The 22,109-nt window shown below is 33.0% G+C and overlaps 1 protein-coding gene across 13 annotated transcripts in view; it reads left to right on the plus strand.

Moving 5' to 3' along the window:
* Window positions 1-22,109, plus strand: part of RAPGEF2 (Rap guanine nucleotide exchange factor 2) — a 239,962-nt gene that overhangs the window by 124,865 nt on the left and 92,988 nt on the right. For 10 of the 13 annotated variants that reach the window (XM_013048272.2, XM_013048270.2, XM_013048273.2 and 7 more), the window contains one exon: window positions 2,516-2,533. The exons of the other annotated variants lie outside the window; for them this stretch is intronic. In XM_013048272.2, coding sequence (XP_012903726.2) covers window positions 2,516-2,533 — 18 coding nt within the window. The remainder of the gene's footprint in view (window positions 1-2,515; window positions 2,534-22,109) is intronic. 13 annotated transcript variants of the gene reach the window in all.

A 22,109-nucleotide genomic window follows, 5' to 3' on the forward strand; every position in this document is an offset into this window, starting at 1 on the left:
ATCTTTAGTTTTTTTTGGTGAGAGTTTTGTGAGAAGACATATGCATTTCCTATTTTAGTTGAATAATTCCTTTCTGTGATCTGTGCTGGAAACACATACAGTATGAATAGTTTGAAAGAGCATTGAAATAAGATATCAAAAGACATTGTTTAGCCCTTTTATTTATTAAAGTGTCCTCTGAGGATTAACTTTGTGATCCGCGATGCAGCTGTAACTGGGATATTTTAAGTTCTTAACTTAATCTAAAATTTGAACTCCCTCTGCTCCTACCCCAAACGATTAGCATAGACTTACTTTTTATTTCAAAAGTAGATATATAAAAATCACATGTTATTTTCATACTTTACATACCATTGTGAGACTATTACATGATACTTTTTTTTGTTTTTAATATGAAATGAAAGCTCAATTTGAAGTGATACTTTTTAAAATCCCAATGTAAAGATGGTCTGAAGTATTTTTGATCGGTTCAAAATTCTTCTTAAATGCTGTAGCCCTGTCGATCATCATTCATTTCACAAATATTTTATAAAGTATTTTTATATTTGGGGAAACCATTGCACAGATAATGAGTGATCTGTATAAAACCCCAGGAAAGTCAGTTTTAGGACCTTATTTTTCATACTCCTTTCTTTCTGCTTAGCTGCCCTATGCTCATTTCCCCTGAGAATAAATTTGAGGATTTCTGTTTTCAGAAAGAAAGTAATATGAATTCTTATATATGTCATAATAGAGTCCAAGATGGTTTGTCTATACATAAATACAATTAAGTAGTCATTATAAGTGAAATTAATTTTAAAATAAAAATATGAAAAACCTAAAAATAGGTAATTGACAGTTGTTTTACATTTCTCATTTGTTTTGCTTACCTGCACTTTCTTTCTTTTTTGCAAATAAGTATAAGTGCAAAATACATGGGAAAATATATAGACTTAAAATCATATACTGAATTTTTGGTAACTTTTAGTGGTATGATAGACTTTATACCTATACTTCGTATGTTTTATTTCTGAGAGCTCTTTGTGTATGAATATTTAAGCAGTTTGACCACCAGCTACCCGCCTACTCCTTTCACTACCCATGCACTATTTTAATTTAACATGATTTTTATAGTTGAATCATTTCATTGAGCTCCTTTGGAAAGGGTAGCTTTTTGCTCATTATAAAGAGAGCTTTGTTTAGCCTTTGGAGAGACTTGGTATTTAAAAAAAAAAAAAACCATGAAAGGTTTTTTTGTTGTCATTGTCTATAAAAGAAGGTAGTATTTTTAGTGTTGATATAGCATCATGGAAGAAGAAAATTTGGATTAAAAATAGTGGCATATATTAATAGTTCCATATATTATTTTAGCCTGATGCTAATATTGTTAATATTCTTTCTGCTCTGGAATTTTTCCTAATCAGATTCCATACTAAAATAGTGGGAGTGTGAAGTACTTAAAATTTAGTGTTAAAGCTGATTGGTTTAATTTTATAGTAGTGTTTTTCACACTTAAGTTGGGGGAAACCTATAACTGTTTTTCTCTTTTATTCCCGTTTGTTCCCCCTTTTATGAAATATTTAGCTTTCCCTATGTGACTTCCCTTTTTTGGTCTGATCTAAAAAAAAGTGTGCAGTGTTTTTTATTATTCTAAGATTACTTTTTATTTTAATTTGATGAGTTTTTTTTTTTTAAGATTTTATTTATTTACTTGACAGGCAGAGATCATAAGTAGGCAGAAAGGCAGGCAGAGAGAGAGAGGGGGAAACAGGCTCCCTGCTGAGTAGAGAGCCCGATGCAGGGCTTGATCCCAGGACCCCGGGATCATGACCTGAACCGAAGGCAGAGGCCTTAACCCCCCGAGGCACCCAGGTGCCCCATAATTTGATGGTTTTAATAAATATCTTACCTGGTCAACAAGTACTTTTATTAGGGAGTATTCAGTGCTAGGATGAAAAATTTAGTTTGATTACTAATAGATCATTTAATAGCTTACTAATATGTGACATGTTGGTATTAATTTTACTAAGTGAGTTCAGATTGGTAGCATCATAGTCATAATTGAAAATATTGGATCCTTTTTTGTGCGTGCAAGGTGTGTTTTTATTATACTTCTATAATATTATTTCACCTAACTACATGATTTTAGTATAGAAAACAGCAAAATTTTATTGTGTATATGGTGCCACAAGATAAAAAAATAAAATAAAAGTTACTATTCTTTATTAGTCCTAAGTTATAGTTACTTATTCTTAACAGAAATACTTCCCTTTGAAAGAACTGTAGTAAGAGTGGGACTGAGGGTGAAAAGTTTATTTGGAAAATGCATGGTCATACTTCACAGGTGATTTTAAATGATTTCCAGTGCATTTCAAGTGCATGGCTAGAGAACATTATGCATACAGCCAATTCTATATGGTCATTCTTAACCTAATTTTAACATTATCTTCGTTTTGGCAGATATACTATAGCATGTCTGATAATGTTCATCTTTTCCTTTCCTCCTTTATGGCACTCATTTCATTTTGGCTCAAAGGAATGCACTAAATCTCAGGTATTGTAATTTGTGTGTGGTCTCCTAATACTAACCTAAGTTTATTTGTGAATTTTCATTGTAATTAATGAGTTTATAATATTGATATGTTTGGCTTGGTCTTGTCCTTTTGTATTTTGCCCTGATTCAGTAAAATCTCTTAAAGCTGCTAATGGTTTAAGTGATGGCACAGTTTCCTTAATTTATGCAGGTGTAGTGATGGATTGTCCACCCTGTCTACTGTAGTTCCACCTAAGTGCAGCCTACTTAGTTTTTGGTTTTCTTTTCTTTTCTTTTCTTTTTTTTTTAAGAAGGGGTGGAAGCACTGTTCTTAACTAACATGATTTGTAAGTGAAGAAATGAAGAGGAAAAGATAGGTAGACATAATGGAAATTTAATTGCTTTTTATGTGAAAGCTTATGGGAAACCCATTAGAAATTTACATTTTAAATGCTATAGGTAAAAGCTTTAAATTTCAGGAATCCCAATATGAAAGCATTTTGGGAGAGTACTAGCAAAATTTTAGTCAGAAAGAATAAAGGCTTAGTCAAAAAGGAAATGAGAATTTAAAAATGCTTCTGTTTTCTTATTTACACTTTATTTTTAACCAGAATTCATGCTTTATTTCATTCTAGAAGCCTATAATAATATCTTTACTCATTTCTTTCATGCCAACACATGACTAATTTATGATTTTCAGTGTTAACTCTTGAAATGGTGGGTCAGATTGGGGGTTATCAGGGAATTTGGAGTAAAGGAAGGAAAACCAATTTTATCTCTGGAAAGGAATTGGTTAAGTAACTCATAGAATCTTATGGTTGTGTTTTTTTATTGCCCAGGAAAAAGATCATGTATGATTTAGTTGACATTAGAAGAACTCTGCTGTCAATATAATAATGTCTTTGGCTGTTTTAGTAAACTTGCCTGAAATAATGAAATATTTGTATAGAATTTCAAATTAAAATGAGGCAATAACTTTATGTTCTGTGCAAGAGAATGCATATTAAAATGCCACAGGTGTCATGGCTGCTATATGGTACTTGAGAAGCACTGCTCTATTTTAGATGATATGATAAATCTTAGACATTTTCATCCTATTTGTAACTTTAATAAAATTTTCATGTAATTGTATACTTTTAAAAATTGCATCAGTGTTTTGGACTTTTATCTGGTAAAAGTATACTCTAAACATATATAAATTTAATATTTTAAAAGATATATCAGTACATAATTAATCTTTCTCTTTTTTAATATGAAAAATTACTAGTTAGTCTAATTCCCATTTAGAAGTAGGAATTGAATTGAAAATATACACTGAGTTATGATATATACTTTATGTACACTTTTTAAAATTAAATGTGTTGCAGTAATTTAAAAGAGATTATAATAATTTTCTTCAGAAACAAGAGTACTCAAATAGTCCATGTGGAGTGTTTTCTAGACATTTTTCCAAGGCAAGTGTATGAGGTTTGCAGAGAGAATAATAAGCATTTTAAAATGCAGTGAGAAGGGGATATGGGAGATGGCTTTCATTACCATTTTCCTACATTTTGATGCTGTGAGGTTGAGGCTGTATTTAATATTGCTAGAAAAGAGGATGTGGCATGAATTTTCAGTCTTAAGGTAGATAATGAAAATAGAGGCAGGTAGTAGATAAGGTTCTTGGCAGAAGCTGGAAGATTTGGGGTCAGTCACTTTAGACTTGGACAAGTTTATTTTGTGTCTGGGTTCAGATTAGGGTAGAGGAAAAACCTTTATTTTACCCAAAATTACAGACCCTGCCTGTCTATATTTATGGGCAATTTATTCCAGGAGTTTGTGATTTATTCTAGAAGATACTTAAGGGGAGGACTTAACTTACCTGATTGCAGTGATGGGGAGACTGGTACATACTTGTTTTGTCATCTTATATTTCTTTTTTTATTTTAATAAAAAGAGAGCTCTGCCCTCTTCTCAGTTTAGAAAGAACAAAATTGTACAGATATATTAGACTGAAGACTGCAGAAAACCTGTCCTGTCTATACCATGGAGTTTACATGAACCAACAGACATTTCAGTCTAGCAAGGCTAAAAGGATTGAAATGCTCTTGATGCTTTGAAGTTCTGATTGACATTCCACTTCCCATTCCTACTTACCCCAACAGATGGCTCTATTTTTTTTAATAGTTTAATTAGCAAACATTTTTAGAGTATTATCAATGTATGTACTACTGTTCTAAAACATTTCACATAAATTAAATCGTTTAGTATACATAACTGCCCTGTGAGGAATGGATTATTATTACTACTGTTTACAGATTAAGAAATGAAAGAACAAGATGAGGGAATATGCTTAAGGATACACAGCTAGTAAGTAATAGAACCAAAATTCTAACCCCAGAAGTCTGGCTAGAGTCAAAGCTTTTCACATCACTCTATACAGCAAAATACAATAAGCTCAATGAAGGAAAGTGACCTCTTTTAAAATATGGGGGGAAAAAAACCCCAAAAGTAGATTACATATTTAAAGGATTGGTATTCCTCAGCTGTATAACTTCTTAGCTAAACATTTTATGGATTTGATTTAGTTCAAGTAATATTTGGAAATGTCTGTGACTAGTAATTGTTAGGATGAGAAGAGACAGTCAAAATCCAAGATGGCCTTGTGACTTTTAATTTTGTGTTTTTCTTGTTGTTTTAATCTTGGAATGTTTTATTTGATCAGGTGTAAGCACACTCACATTGTCCCAAAGGACATTTTCCCAAGGAATGAATTAGGAGGATTTGAACACAGTATAACATAAAACATACTCATAAAGTTTTAATCAATGCAAAATTTTTGAAGTAATGGAAACCAGTTGATCATATAAAAAGATATCTTCCACACATTTCATTAGTAGTCCTTTTCTACAATATGGATATATACTTCAGAGCACTGTTTAATAATTATGTATTATATTTTTTAGTAGATTAGGCTTAGTTTAAAATTCTTGGTGCAGATGCATAAGAAGTAATAAAAAATAGTACATAAAATTAAGTTAATATAATGTAGGTTGAATACAATGTAATATTAACATAATGGGATTAAATTTTGAGTTACAGTCAGTGATAATATAATTATCTGTAAAATGTGGCACCAGTGTAATAAGATTGATCAATGCATGAGGCTTATGTAAATGAGTCCTATTTTTTTATAAGGTTATTCTTTAAAATAATATAAGACAAGTTCTATTTCTAATAATATTTATATAATCATTCCTATGTTATATCTTATATTTCTCTGAAGTAGACTTTTTTTTTAAACTTTTTTTTTTAATTTTTTATTTTTTATAAACATATATTTTTATCCCCAGGGTACAGGTCTGTGAATCACCAGGTTTACACACTTCACAGCACTCACCAAAGCACATACCCTCCCCAATGTCCATAATCCCATCCCTTTCTCCCAAACCCCCTCCCCCCAGCAACCCTCAGTTTGTTTTGAGATTAAGAGTCACTTATGGTTTGTCTCCCTCCCAATCCCATCTTGTTTCATTTATTCTTCTCCTACCCACTTAAGCCCCCATGTTGCATCACCATTTCCTCATATCAGGGAGATCATATGATAGTTGTCTTTCTCTGCTTGACTTATTTCGCTAAGCATGATACACTCTAGTTCCATCCATGTTGTCGCAAATGGCAAGATTTCATTTCTTTTGATGGCTGCATAGTATTCCATTGTGTATATATACCACATCTTCTTGATCCATTCATCTGTTGATGGACATCTAGGTTCTTTCCATAGTTTGGCTATTGTGGACATTGCTGCTATAAACATTCGGGTGCATGTGCCCCTTTGGATCACTACGTTTGTATCTTTAGGGTAAATACCCAGCAATTGCACTACTGGGTATTTACCATGAAGTAGACTTTTTTTTTAAGATAGATTTAAGTTGGTTTCATTTATAGTTAAGGACTACTTGATAGGTTTGGTTAGTTTCAAAAATTGTTGGATATTGAAACAAATGAAAAATTACAGTATTTGTGAGATTATGCACTTTTATTTTACAACAGTCTTTTTGACATGGGCAATTGTTATTGCATTAGAAATTTTGTTTTCACTCATGTTTGTCTTTGCTTTTTCAGTTTTTTATTTAAGTTTTTACTGAAGTCTTAGTTTAATTCAATACTAGCTGCTTAACAGTAAGAGAATATGTTTTGTGTAATATATCAGTGACTTGTATATTTACTAAATTTCCTAGAATATTAAGGTCTTAGCATTTTAACTTGTAACAATCAGTTCACATCATACTACACCTATGATTTATTCATATAATGGTATTTTGAAAATCTGTTGATATGCTTATGTAGAAAATATTCACATATAGGGGAAATTTCTTAATTATTTTGATATTTCATTCTTCTTTAAATCCAAAAGACATTTGTTCACTTAATTAAACCTAAAGTCCTCTCTGTGAATTGTAATTGGGTGGAATTTCAGGAAATGTGTGTATTTTCTTTCTTGTATTACAGAGAGGAAACCTCAGTATTTTCATTTACATATTTTATTCATTTAATGAATATTTATCAAGTACCCACCTTGTTTCAGGTTTGTGCCAGGTTCCAGGGCTATAAGGGTCTACTGAACAGGCATATTTTGCCCTTATTGTCCTCTTAGTTTCATAAGGGATATAGATAGATAAATGTGCAACTAAAATATAGGGAATTCTAAATACAGTGGAGGCACATAGACAGGGCACTTGAGAAATCAGGCATAATTTCTCAATATCCTGGCTCAAAGTGAAATATTCTTCAATCCAGGAAAGCCCAATGGAAATGTGAGAACTGAATTGATAAAGAATGTAAAAGAGAGGTGTGGAGAGAGTGTTAGATAGTAGTGATGTGTATATAAAAAAAAAAAAAAGGCACAAGTTTTGCTAGATCCTAGTTACTGTATGCATGCCTGATGTTTTATGTTGGCATCGGAGTCTTAGAGTGTCAGAATACTCTTCGCTTTTCACACCCATTATCAGCAGGTTTACTGGTTCCTCTTCACCTAGATGATGTTGCATTTTAAAATCCTGCAGAATGCTCCCTGTGGAAAGGTCTTTGAACAATAGGTGGACGTAACAGTTCTGTGCCATATGTGCTGCAATTTCTAACAAAATGCAGCGTGGAAAAACTGCTGCAGTGGGCTCCATTTCCTTGCTTTGGGGGGACTGTTTCCTCCTTGCAGTTATAACCAGGTATTTATGTTCATTTAATTTATACAGATTAGGAAATTATACTAGAGCGTGTATATTGAAATTGAAATGTAAATCAGGAAATAGTTTAAAACATGAAATGATTTGTCTTGTGCTATTAACAGCATGCATTGCAAATTCATGCAAGGCAGTTGAGAATAGTATGCAGTGTGCTGTTTACCCAAGTTTCAGCTTCTGTTGGAGGATGTCTATTTTTATATATTACATCATCTCTGCTGCAGAACTCCCGTGTCCACTGGGATTTACTGTTCTTTCATTCCATTTTGAAAGAAAGCTTGTATTGATGTCATAATTGGACCCATCTTTTGGTTGCACTTGGAGATTGAAAGTAATAAGGGTGTTGTGTAGCAAGTCATAAAATATTTCAAGCAATTTATTTGTCAAAAAGACCACTGCTACTTTGTCTTGCCTCTAATTGTGAACACTGGTGGCTCTCTGTGCTTGTATATGTTTTAAATATACTTGGCTAAAATTTAGCTTTTAGTCTGAGCAGCAAAGATCCTTTTCATCTTAGACTTTCATTTCTTATGTGAGATCTTCGTGAGATTTTACAGTGCTACATGCTGATTTTGAAAAATGTCTCTTTTCTTTGGGAAAATCTACTTTGATATTCAGGCCTATATCCTAACAGTGCTGAATTTATCTTTTTACAATTAAGTTATCAGTAAGTTGTCTGTTTCATTGTTTGAAATATCAGGTGACTAGAAATGTTCTCTTTTGATTTTGAATCCAGTGTTAAAACATTATTAGCTAGAAATGCCTTTCTGTTAGCTAGAAGATATTCTGGAAGAAACTCTAGTTTTGTATCTAGTGTATAGGTGTTAGGTTTATGTCACTTGTGAAAGGAAATATTTAAACTAATCATTAAAATGCCTACTATCTGTTATACATATTTATGTATGCGAGATCTCCCCTTTTTCTCTCCAGAAAAATTAGTCATTATCCATGTCACAGTAGTAAACCTTTTTTCAAACCTTTGCTGTAAAAAAACTGATGAAGAGCAAACTTAATTTTTTAAAAATAATAGCTTTATTGAGTTATTATTCACATACCATACAGTTTACCTATTTAAAGTGCATAATTCAGTGGTTTTTCTTTTCTTTTTTTATGTAGGAAACACATAACATTAAATTTGCTCTCTTAACCACTTTTAAATGTATAGTTCAGTTAGTGTTAAGAATATCTGTAGTAAACTTTTGACTGACTCGAACATACACAGTTTACATTGTACCTAATAGCTTTTGTGGTTTAAATTACACAGAGGCTGAAAAATGAGATATTTTGGAAAAAAAATTATAGAATCTATTGAGTAATTGTATTAGAGCAGTTTCTTATAGGCTTAGTACAGGATCAAGTAGTCCTTTATTTTTCTTATGTCTTCCTTTCTCTCTTTGAAGTGCAACATAGGGATGTAATATGGAATTTGGAATTGCTAGCCTAGAGGAGAAATGATGTGACAGTAGAGTGAGCCAATCTGAATTATGAATTGCTCCTTGGAATGACTGACTAGCAGACTGATTGAGAAGGGAAGATTTTCAAGGATGAAAAAGAAAATACTCAGATTGTCCTGATTTTTATTTAGATGTCTGTGAGGATAGGTAATGATAATTGGTCACTTGTGGTTTTGGTACAATCCAGAAGCCATTTGCAAATGTTAGAAAATAAAAGTTAAAATCTCAAAATAAGTTGTAACATTTTCCTTTTACTAATTATTAGCATACTTTTACTTTCTATCCATTTCTTTATACAGTTTTTTATACTGAACCTTAAAAAAGCTCTATCATCAAGAATTTTGGAGTACTCAGGAAGTTTTTGGAGAAAAAAGTTCATTTTGCCATTTGTTAATTTGTGACATAAGCATGAGCATCCCAACTAACTGGGATGTAGAGAATACTTGGGCATTATTGATATTCTTGAGGATATTGATGTCCTTGACAGTGGGCATTATTGATGAGCACTTGATAGCTTCAGTCTTTCTATGTCTCCTTCATATAACCATTTTCCTAACTTTAATTAGACCAGAAGAGTATATGCAAGTAATCATTCCGCAAGTAGTTTAAGCTGTTAGAGGGTTCAGCTGAAGTTGTATTTCATGTAAATACAGAATTTTGTTTTAAAGGAATCTATGGATGTTTGATAACTGTGTAATCTTTAAAAGAGCAAAAAGGCTGATTATTTTCTAGTTCATGTCTTAGAGCTGTAGTTGTCAAAGTTTTTCATTTCAGGACTCCTTTATACTCTTAAAACTTTTTGAGAGCTCCAACAGGCTTTTGCTTTATGAGTTATCTATATCATTGTTTGCCATGCCAGAAATTAAAACTGAGAAATCTAAAAATATTTCTTAATAGTAACCTATTATATATTACATAAAGGTTTTTTAGTGAAATTGCTTAATATTTGGCCTGATAAAAGCAGCTGGATTTCCAAATGAACTTCTGTTTTCAATCTGTTATGATATACTCTTTTGCTTCAAGTGTAGAAAGTATATGAAGAAAATCTGACTTCACACAGGTAGTTGGAAAAGGCAGTGGTATTTTAACAGCTTTTTCAAATAATCTTACTGATATACTTCACCAAAATTTGTCACATGGTTGTTTCTTAAAAATTTAGTTGCAATTAAGAATGTAAAGCTGTGTCAGTGAAGTTACTCTTTTATTAAAGCCCATTGGTCTTACTTACCCATGGGTCTATTTACTTATGTATGATTTTGTAACATCATGCATTGGTCAGTAAATTAGGTTGTCACCAGAATTTTGGCATGTTATACAGTATTTTAAAAATCACATTTATTCATGTCATCACTACCAGTCTCACTAAAAAAGCCTCACTTTATTGGGAAGCTGTCAGGTTTATGGTGTTGGATATAAATTTTGCAAAAGTCTGATTTTTACTTGAAAGCTAAAATTTTGTCATTGGCAAACAAAGTACTATCAGCTGTTTTCCTTGAAGTGAGAAGCTCAGTTTGTTCATTTTCAAGAAGATATCTGCCAGGTATCTACTATCGAACAGTCGTAGTTTGTCCATTGCTTGTTCTTTAAAGTAAAAATAGTTTTCCCAAATGCAGAGGCCCTTCTGAACAGAGTCCTTTGTGACTTCATAGGTCCCACACCCATGAGGCTGACCCTAACCTTGTTTCCTGTGTGACTTTCTCACTACTGCCTTGTCCTCCTTGCTGCTTAATTCCTTTATAGATTCTGGGAGAAAATGGAAAGATCCCAAGCTATCTTTGAGTGGAATCAGAAGAATTTTAAAATGCTTTACATTAGATAATTGTGTTTTAAATGTATTAATTATGTTGGGTGGTTACCGATAATCGATTTTGTAGTTACTGTAGTGATTTTTAAAGATAGACATTTTTACTTAATTTATTGAGCATTTCTCATTTAGAAATGTTTTTCTTTAAAAAAAAAAAAAGAGAAAATTGCTTTTTTCCCTTTAGGTATTTTATCTACTCATGATCTCCCCCCAAAAAGGCTAAACACCCCTTCCCTATTAAGATGATTATGAATCATTATGTGGAATTTAAAAATACTTAAAATGCTTATGTCCAATTTTGTATGGTAGTGAAAATATAGTAATGATAACTGTAAAATGTCTGTTAGATAATATTTAAAAATGGATTTGGGATCTTATGCCAATATCAATAAGACTAGTTTTAGGTCCTCGTCCCCCAGTACCCTCAGGGAGGAAAAAAAAAAAAGATCATCGTGGATAGTTTTAACAACATCCTGTGACTGATCATAGTTGATGTTCAGGATAATTTAATCCAATTTATTACAGATTGTTTCAGCTTGATAGTACAAAATAAATAAATAACCTAGCAGTATGTTTAAAACTTTTTCTTCTCAAAACTCCACTTATTATTTTTTTAGAGTTGGATTCTTTTCTCTTTGTTTTCCTCTACTTTGAGTACCTATTTTCTTTCTCTCTATCTTTATCTACTGACTCTTTTTGTTTTGTGTCAAATAAAGAGTCTGCCTTCAATCTTTTCCATCCACTTATTCTGCTTACGTTAAGACATTAGGGGCTGGATTCCTTTGTCATCACACAGTGTGATTTACCACTGATTGTGCTCACAGGTTCAATATGATTCAGTAATCAACTACTAAAGCAAAATATCTGACAGGATAGAGCTGCCTTTGGAAAGTGTCCCTGCTCCACAGATTTCAAATTGTGGGTCGGTTTCCCTTAATGAAAGCTGAAATGTCCACATGAATATTTTATGCGGTTAGTGGTTACTATAGATTCGTGTATCATTTCTCACATAGAGAAATGTCTCCTTGATATAGTGGTCTCATTTTCTTCCCTACTGTATTTTTACCTTTATTGTAAATACCATGTTTTGCAGTCATTTGGGTATAATATATTAATATCTTAGAGTTCTTGTTTTTGTTTTTAATCTTACAAGTCCACTGGGTTGGGTGGCATATATTTTTAAACTTTGGTCCAACAGATTTTTATTTTGCTTTTTGTCATTGAAAAATCTATAAAATATAAGAAAAACAGATTTTGTTGTATATTTGTTCTAAGGCAGTCTTTTAGTGAGCAGTTTCATGTGATGAACGATTTTGCTTAGGTCAGTCACACTGTTCAGCAGTTCATCCCTGATTTCTTGTTTTCTAACTTAACCACTTAGTCTTGGGGTCAAATGTAGAATGAATAAGTGACTGCCTTACTCTGTTTAATATTTAATTATAGATTTATGGTTATGTGTTCATACTATGAACTGCTACTTTATGGCACAACCAGGAGATATAATCTTCCATGAATATGATCCATCTGGCCAGTTGTGAATAATTCTGACAATTATAATAGTCTTACATATACAATTAATTATTTGAGTATTATTTAAAAATCATCTTTCACTTAAGAAAATCATATTTCACTTACCTTCTCCTAAACTTGGCAACTTTTAATTTATGAGCTAAGGATGTTAAAAATAGTGGTAATTGAAAATTTCAAAGTGAAACTAAAATATGTAGGTAAAATACTCTGTTTGCCTTTTTAGAGCATTTAAGGAGAGGGAAAAATTAGATGTGTAATTTGGACTTTGTTCATTGATTTATGAGAAGGACAATTGAATGTTGTCATCTTAAAGCTCATATGGTCATATATTGTAAGCTGACTTCGTTTTCAAGAGAACACTTAAGTAATTTCTCTGGCATCTAAAATATTTTCTATATTGAGACAGTCTTCTATATTTAATTATTTCCAGGCAAATTTACTTGGAAGCATTTCCTGTCTGGAATATATTTAATTACAGTAGAGGGACAGTCACAGTTATATTCCTGATTGTGAAGCCTTTTGGTTAATGCTTCCATTTATAAACATTGTCATTGTCTCTTAGAATGAAGATTATCCAGCCATTATGAAAACCTACACATTTTGATTTTTTTTTCTTTTTTTTTTTTTTTGAGAGGGAAAGAGTAGTGGGGGAGGGGTAAGGGTAGAGGAGGAGAGAGAATCTTAAGCAGGCTCTACGCCTAGTGCGGAGCCCAAAGTGGGGCTCAGTCTCAGAACCCTGAGATTATGACCTGACCTGCAGTCAGGAGTTGGACACTTAACCAACTGAGGCACCCAAGACATTGGATCTTAAAAGTGAGAGTATGTTTGTTAAAAGTTAAACTCCTAAAGAGAAATAGCCTTTAAAAGCAGATAGTATCTCATATGCCATAGTATACCTTTTGCACAGTATAGTATATGTTAGGTGCTCAGCAGCATCTTGGTTATACATTGGTGTCTTTGGATCAAACTCATAAAGTTAGTGTTACTGACTATTTCTAGGAGTGGTATTATACATCTACCTGCCTTAACCGTTCTTACACAAGGATATTTGCACAAGGATATTAATCCCAGCCATTGTTACAGTATTAAATAATGGAATCCTCAAAACTTGAGTGCAACTGACATTTTAGAATATCTTGGAAAGAATAAAATTTACCCTTATTGAATCCTTAAGATATATTCCAATTGGCTAGGTATTACCCCATATATTTTGTCAATTAAACTTTGTATTTCTAAACACTTAGGTGATGGTGTCTCCACTGATAGAAGAAAAGCATGCTAAGGTCAAAGAGACTAAGTTACATGTTCAATATTTATGGTACTCAGAGTCAAACCTAGACATCTGTCTTTTCCATTCCTGATATTTAAAATTATTTATTTTTAAAAATGAACTTAACATATTTTGCTTTTACATTACTTGAACTTTAAATTTGATTTGAAAGAGAAGTGTGTCAAATAATTCAGCCACTTTAGATGCCTGCTCTTTAAGTACCTTGAAAAGACATAGGCTACAGCATAGAATGTCCAATGTGAAAAATAATTACTAATTATATTGGCAATAATTTAGGCTTTGGTCGATTCATCAGTATTTTTGTTACAAGTACTTTTCCTTTTTAAACCGTATCTCTCATTAGTAAAGCACAGCATTTACCCCCTCTTTGACCTTTAGTTTCATTCCAATATAGAAATGGGTTTTTACTGTTGAGCAGTACCATTTTGTAGCAAAGGTGACTATTTAATTAATGTATTTTAAGTTAGTTTCACTAATATTATAAGTAATAAAAGCCAAATCTTGCTGAAAGATTTTTTTGTAAGTATGACTTTTTAATGAATCAAAACAACTTACAGTTGTCTGAAAGTAGTCATAATTTTTAGAGATGAAAAAATAAAGTCATGAAATTGTTTGGTTCTGCACAGAAAATATTGTAAGTTTTGGTAATATTTAAGAATACTGAAAACATTAGTAATATTAAGGGATTTAAAAACATTTTATAAAGCTGATTAGTTATGTATAATATTTAATCAATTATTGCTAACATTAAGAAAATCATTTTTCACTTACCTTCTTCTAAACTTGGCAACTTTTAATTTATGAGCTAAGGATGTTAAAAAAAACTTCTAATCTGTGGTCTAATTAGCACTATAATTTTTAAAAAGTAAGAGCATTTTATTATTTCCCCTCTAACTGCCAACATAAAGAAGACAGAAATCTCAGAATAAAGGAATAGTTACTACCAGGAAATCTTATTACAAGATAGATTTATTTCATTCAGTGGGTCTCTCTTCTTTTCTCTATCATAACGTCCCTTTTATCCCCGTTTTGCCACCAGCTAATGTTTGGTAATAGCTGCAATAGAGAGCTCAGTCAGTTAAGTGTTTGTCTTCGGCTCATGTCCTGATCCCAGAATCCTGGGATGGAGTCCCGCATCAGAATCCTTGCTCAGCTGGGAGCCTGCTTCTCTCTCTACCTGCCCTGCCTACCACTCCCCCTGCTTGCATGCTCTCTCTGACAATAAATAAATAAAATCTTTAAAAAGAATAGCTGTGTTAGATAACCTTAAACACTTGAAAGGATTTTAGTTATCTCCTAACCACTTAATACAATTTATTTTTCTCTATAGAATCACTGACATTCAGCCTCTGCTGTAAGATTTTTAATTATAACTAGCACTGATATTTGCAAGATAGTCCTTACATAATGTGTCAAAATTGTACCCTACTGCCTAGTATAAACTAAGGGTTTAGTAAATCATTAATAGTTATTATTTATTATAGGGAAGGGCTAATTATGAAGAAACTTTTCCTTCTGTTTAGCTGAAATCTGCTTCTCTATAATTTTAGTTCATGGTTCTAGATTTCTTCTAGAAATCTAGAAATGAATATTCATGTTCCATTTTCATATAACTGTGCTTCAGATAAAGAGACCTTAAGCCTTTTCTAGGTTAAACATGTCTACTTTTCTGAACACCTTACATCTTGGTTTTCTGCTCTTAGTACTACAGTTACTCATCATTTCTCCTAAGTTAGGATGTCTGGAACTGGTTGCTACCACTTACACATGGTCCTGCAGTACCCTACAGTGCAGATTATAGGAGAACTTTGTTTTTCTTGCCCTGGACATTATATGTCTGATAACCCATGATTATATGACAGTTGTAAGGTATTCTGTATTGGATCATATGGAGCTTTTAGTCAGCTCCATTTTAGAGGTAAGACTTCATACCTCCTCCCATTCCTGTGAATTATTCCTCTAAGCTGATATCCCTTATATTGTAATTGGGCAAGTGACATTTTGATAATATGCATGTAGTTGTTTATATTTATCCCTGTTAAATTTAAATTTTCTGGTTTTAGCCTAGTCTTCTCACCTGTCAAATTACTTAAAACACCTGATTTTGTCAGTGAATAAATTGGACATCTTTTATGGTTATAATATTATCCTGTGCATTTCATCATCTTAAAGCTGGTGTAATAATATTTCACAGGGTGGTTTTGAAAAAATTTAAGTGGAATCAGTTATGCATTCATTCTTTTCTTGAATAATTACTGTGTGATAAGTGTAAGATAAAGCATAGTTTGTTATTAACAGTATCAAAACCAAATAAAGTGTATGGCCCCTGCCTTCAGCTCACCTATATTCTAGTTTGTGATCAATAGTCTCTTTTTATTAAAAAAAAATGGAGGCATAATTAATAATTCATGTGCTCATGTAAAATATTAACCATAAGGGAATAAATTACATGCCAAATTAGTAATAAAGATAATAATTGCTATTGAACTTGGAGTATTGCCTTGTGAAATACTGTAGTCAGGAGCTCACACTGAGTACCAGTGTATAAGGACTTCACCTCTATAACTCAGCATTTCAAGCTGAAGTCTGGTGTTTTCTTAAAGTAGGTTCTGGGAAACGAAATAAGCTTTGTTAAATTAGCTGTTACAGTCTATTCATTTTTTGAATATATGCATTGGAAAAGCCCCACTCTTGATGTTGGAAGTTCTCACTGATTTACAGTCTACTTTATTTCCTTTTTTGGCATGTGTCCCATTTTATGCTTTCTTTTAATCTTTCTCTTCTAACATGCATCATGTAAATACTGGGCATACTTATTATGGATGGGTTACTATGTTAATTTTCCAATTATCAATCACGGGTATCACAAACAGTATGTTATCAGGAACTTTTCTTTTTATTAAAGAAATAGCCTATAGTAGCCACCAAAAAACTGTAGAACTGATCAATGAATTCAAATAAAAGGTTACAAAATCAATCTACAGAAATTTATTGCATTTCTAGACACTAATGAAGTAGCAGAAAGAGAAATTAAGGAAACAATCTCATTTACAATTGCACCAAAATAGTAGGATACCTAGGAATAAACCTAACCAGGGAGGTGAAAGACTTATACTCTGAAAACTAAAAAGCACTCATGAAAGAAATTCAAAATGACACAAAGAAATGGAAAGACATTCCATGCTCATGGATTAGAAGAACAAATACTGTTAAAACATCTATACTACCCAAAGCAATCTACACATCCAGTGCAATCCATATAGAAATACCAAAAACATTTTTCACAGAACTAGAACAAACAATCCTAAAATTTGTATGGAAACACAAAAGACCCTGAGTAGCCAAAGCAATCATGAAAAAGCAAAGCTGGAGGCATCACAATTCTTGACTTCAAGTTATATTACAAAACTGTGGTAATCAAAACAGTATGGTACTGGCACAAAAATAGACACCTTGGTCAATGGAACAGAATAGAAAAGCCAGAAATAAACCCACAATTATATGTTACTTAATCTTTGACAAAGCAGGAAAGAATATCCAATGGGAAAAATACGGTTTCAACAAATGGTGTTGAAAAACTGGACAGTAACCTGCAAAAGAAAGAAACTGAGCTACTTTATTCTATACATGAAAATGAATTCAAAAGAAGGAAGGACCTAAATGTGAGACCTGAAACCATCAAAATCCTAAAAGAGAGCACAGACAGTAACTTCTCTGACATCAGAGACTTTTTTCTAGTCCCCAGAGGCAAGGGAAACAAAAGCAAAAATAAACTATTAGGACTATATCAATATAAAAAGCTTCTGCACAACAAAGGACGCAATTAATAAAACTAAAAGGCAATCTGTGGATTGGGAGAAGATACTTGCAAGTAACATATCTAAAAAAGGTTAGGGTCCAAAATATATAAAGAGCTTATAAAACTCAACACGTAAAAAGTGAATAATCCAACTGAAAAATGGGTGGAAGACTAGAACAGACATTTTTCCAAAGAAAACTTACATATGGCAACAAACACATAAAAAGTTGCTCAATATCACTAACCGTCAGGGAAATGCAAATCAACACTATAACGACATGTCACCTTACACCTGTCAAGAATGGCTAAAATTAACAACATAAGAAACAACAGGTGTTAACAAGGATTTGGAGAAAGGGGAACCCTCATGCACTATTGGTGGGAATGCAAACTGGTGTATTCACTCTGGAAAACAGTATGGAGGTTCCTCAGAAAGTTAAAAATAGAAGTGCTTACTCTGCAGTCCAGTAATTGCTCTACTGGGTATTTACCCAAAGAATACAAAAACACCAATTCAGAGGGATACATACATCCCTATGTTTATAGTAGCATTATTTACAATAACCAAGATATCAAAGCAGCCCAAATGTCCATCAATTGACAAATGTGTAAAGAAGTAGAATACACACACACACACACACACACACATAATATATACAATGGAATATTATTCAGTCATCAAAAGAATAAAATCTTGCCATTTGCAATAACATGGATGAAGTTAGAGAATATAATGCTAAGTGAAATAAGTCAGAGAAAGACAAATGCCATATGATTTCACACATGTGGAATTTAAAAAACAAATGAGGAAAGGGAAAAAGAAAGAGAGAAAGAGAGAGAGAGAGAGAACCAAGAAACAGACTCTTTAACTATAGAGAAAGAACTGATGGTACCAGAGAGGAGGTGGGTTGAGATTGGGTAAAATAGGTGATAGGGATTTAGGAGGGCACTTGTCATATGGGTACCAGGTGACTATAAACACGGAAAAGAGAAAAAAGAACTTGAGAAGAGAAAAGAATGCCCAGAGGTTTCTTTGGAACCTGTCTTTGAACTATAGCTGGATGAAAGTTTTGGACTCTTACTTAGTTTGGTCTTCCTAAGTGTTAATTGAAGTAACAGGTTCCCAGTATTTGTGAGACCTGTATTTAAATTTAACTCCGTACTTACTCAACAATTATTACGTGTCAGGCATTGTGTTGGTATCTTTCATGTATTTCATAATTAAATTATTTGTAATAATGAAATGAAGTACCATTTTTATTTGGTCAAAGTAGAAAAAAAATAAAATTGCTTACAAAATCTTTAGGAGGATTTGCAGGGAAGATGTATTTGAGGTATATATTTAGGGATGGCTAGAGAAGATTATGTGAAATGTAGGATTGAGTTATGGTATAAAGAATCTTTGGGGGCGCCTGGGTGGCTCAGCAGGTTAAAGCCTCTGCCTTCGGCTCTGATCATGATCCCAGGGTTCTGCGATCCAGCCTCGCATCGGGCTCTCTGCTCAGTGGGGAGCCTGCTTCCTCCTCTCTCTCTGCCTGCCTCTCTGCCTGCTTGTGACCTCTGTCTGTCAAATAGATAAATAAAATCTTAAAAAAAAAAATAAGATTCTTTGGATAATCAACTTTTTTCCTTTGAAATCATAGTACTAATGGGGGGGTTCAGGGAGAGAAGAAAAACTTCTGACTATACCTCCTACAATAGCTTTATTTTGTATTGGCTTAGGGCTTTAATTCGTTTGGCATATCCATAGAAAAAAACAGCATATTAAAATGTCATTTCTTTGAACAATAAAATATTAGAAATGAGATTTGTAAAATTTTTTGTTTCTAGATAACAAAGAGTAAATTCTTCTACCTTCTCCTGCAGAATCTCTCCAAAACACTTTGGTCTTTCTTCTCAGGTAGGGGGAATAGGGAGGAAATCGATACAGAGTGGTGGATAAGTGAAGTAAATGATATTGGAGACCTGGAGTTCTATTTTGTATTCTTCCAAACTACCAAACCTATAATTTTACACGGTTTATTTTCTATGAAAAATGAATAAATTATTTTATTGCTTTCCTTGAGTTCTGACCAAGCCTAATTAAAATACATGTAAAGCACATTGAGATCTATGGATAAACAGTATAGATATTATAAATAAATAAACATAATAATCCTAAATGTGGTTAATAATTACTGAGAATAGTCCATTTTTTCTCAGTTTCATAGTAATTAAAAATCAAACACAATAGATGGAAAAATATGAATGAATACAATGGCATTAAATTTAGCATGGAAAGGTCTTACATTAAGTAGTGTCCTGAACTAGTAACATAATCTCTGTCTTTTGGATCTTTGTTACTGATAGAAGTTATTAGATGTTCTTAACATAGGATAGAAGGTTGTTACATGGTCATTTTTCTAGCCATCTATTTAATGCTATTCATTAAATTGAGATGGGTAAGGAATGGAGCAAATAAAACTCCAATTGAGGCTACTTCAAGGTCGAGTATAAGTTCTTGTTTGTATAAAATCTGTAATGGGAGTCTCTTAAATTTTTGGTTTATATTTTATTTCTCAAGTGGTGTTTGACATATTATAGCCTGGCATAATTGTGTTTCAAAAGTACAGGGTAGTAGGAATAGTAAAATTTCAGCATTACAGTCATGAGTTTTAAGATATGTAGGTTGTAGGCACAGAGCCAGATTGTGAGAGAAATCACACCAAGTCTCAGCACAGAAAAGCAGTAGTGCCTGAGGATGTGTGATTTTCTGACATCACCTATCAGGTTCTCCCATTTAGCTTCCTTCTTCAGAGAAGTGACACATTTTCTCAGAGAGAGGCAAGCAATGGCAAACCTTCACATGTAAGGTCAGACACTATCAGCATGGGGGTAATTTGACTTAAACTTGGAGAAGAGTTTTTGTCACATGGACATGTGAGACACGGGGTAGATGGATGAAAGTTATAGAACTTGATTATTTAGGTAATGGTTTGGTAACACATTAAATCTGCGTGTGTGTGTGTGAACGCCCGCGCACGCACGCACACGCATGTGTGCATGTGGTAAAATATCCACATTTAAACTTACCATTTTAACCATTTTTAAGTGTACATAGTTTAGTGGTATTAAGTACATTCACACTGTTACATGACCATTGCCACCACCCATCTCCAGGATTTTTTCATCCTTCCAAGCTGAAACTCCATACTCATTACACAGTAACTCTTTCTTACCCTCTTCCCCCAGCCCCTGGCAACCACCATCCTCCTTTTGGTCTATGAATTTAACTTCTAGTCTAGGTACTTCATATAATTGGAATTCTATGGTATTTGTCTTTTTCTAGATGGATTATTTCACTTAACATAGTGTCTTCTAGGTTAATTTTTTTAACTTGTTATAGAATTTTATTTCTTTTAAAGACTAAGTAATATCCAATTGTAAGTATATACTACATTTTGTTTATACATTCATTTATAGATGGACACTTGACGTGGATAGCTTGTACCTTTTGATACCATGTACATATTTAAAAGAATATTTTTTAGAGCAGTTTAGATTTACAACAAAATTGCAGGAAAGGTACAGAGATTTCTCATATATCTCCTGCCCCCTCACATGCATAGCTTCCCCCATTATCAACATCACTCACAAGAATGGTTCATTTTTAAACTCAGTATGAACCTACATTGACATATCACATTTACCCAAAGTCCATAGTTTGCCTTAGGGTTCATTCTTGATGTTGTATGTTCAGTGGGTTTGGACGAATGTATAAAGACATCCATCGATCATCATAATACCATACTGAGTATTTTCTTTGTTCTAAAAATATTTTGTGCTCTACCTGTTCATCACCCATAGCAACCACAGATCTTTTTATTGCTTCCATAGTTTTGCCTTTTCCAGAATGTCATATAGTTGGAATCATACAGTATTCAGCCTTTTCACATTGGCTTCCTTCACTTAGTAATACGCATTTATGTTTCCTCCATGTTTTTACACAGTTTGATAGCTCATTTCTTTTTAGTGCTGAATAATACTCCATTGTCTTGCTGTACTACCATTTATTTATCTGTTCATCTCCTGAAATTCATCTTAGTTGCTTCTAAATTTTGGCAATTTTGAATAAAGCTCTTTAAACATCTGTGTAGTTTTTTTGTATAAACATAAGTTTTTATTTTTAAAAAGATTATGTGTGAGAGAGAGAGCAAGAGAGAGAGAGAACACAAGCTCAGGGGAGGTGGAGAGGGAGAGGGGGAAGAGGTGAGAAGGAGACTCCCCACTGAGCAGGGAGTCTGAGGCGCAGGGCTTTTATCCCAGGACTCTGGGATCATAACCTGAGCCAAATGCAGATGCTTGCTTAACCAACTGAGCCACCCAGGTGCTCCAACATAAGTCTTCAACTCCTTTGAGTAAATATCAAGGAGTGTGATTGCTGGATTACATGATAGGTGTGTTTAGTTTCATAAGAAACCACCACACTGTCTTCTAAAGTGGCTGTACCATTTTACCTTC

The sequence above is a fragment of the Mustela putorius genome, unplaced genomic scaffold (assembly GCF_011764305.1).
Source record: "Mustela putorius furo isolate JIRA1106 unplaced genomic scaffold, ASM1176430v1.1 tig00000056_pilon_pilon_pilon, whole genome shotgun sequence".
Classification (NCBI taxonomy): Eukaryota; Metazoa; Chordata; class Mammalia; order Carnivora; family Mustelidae; genus Mustela; species Mustela putorius.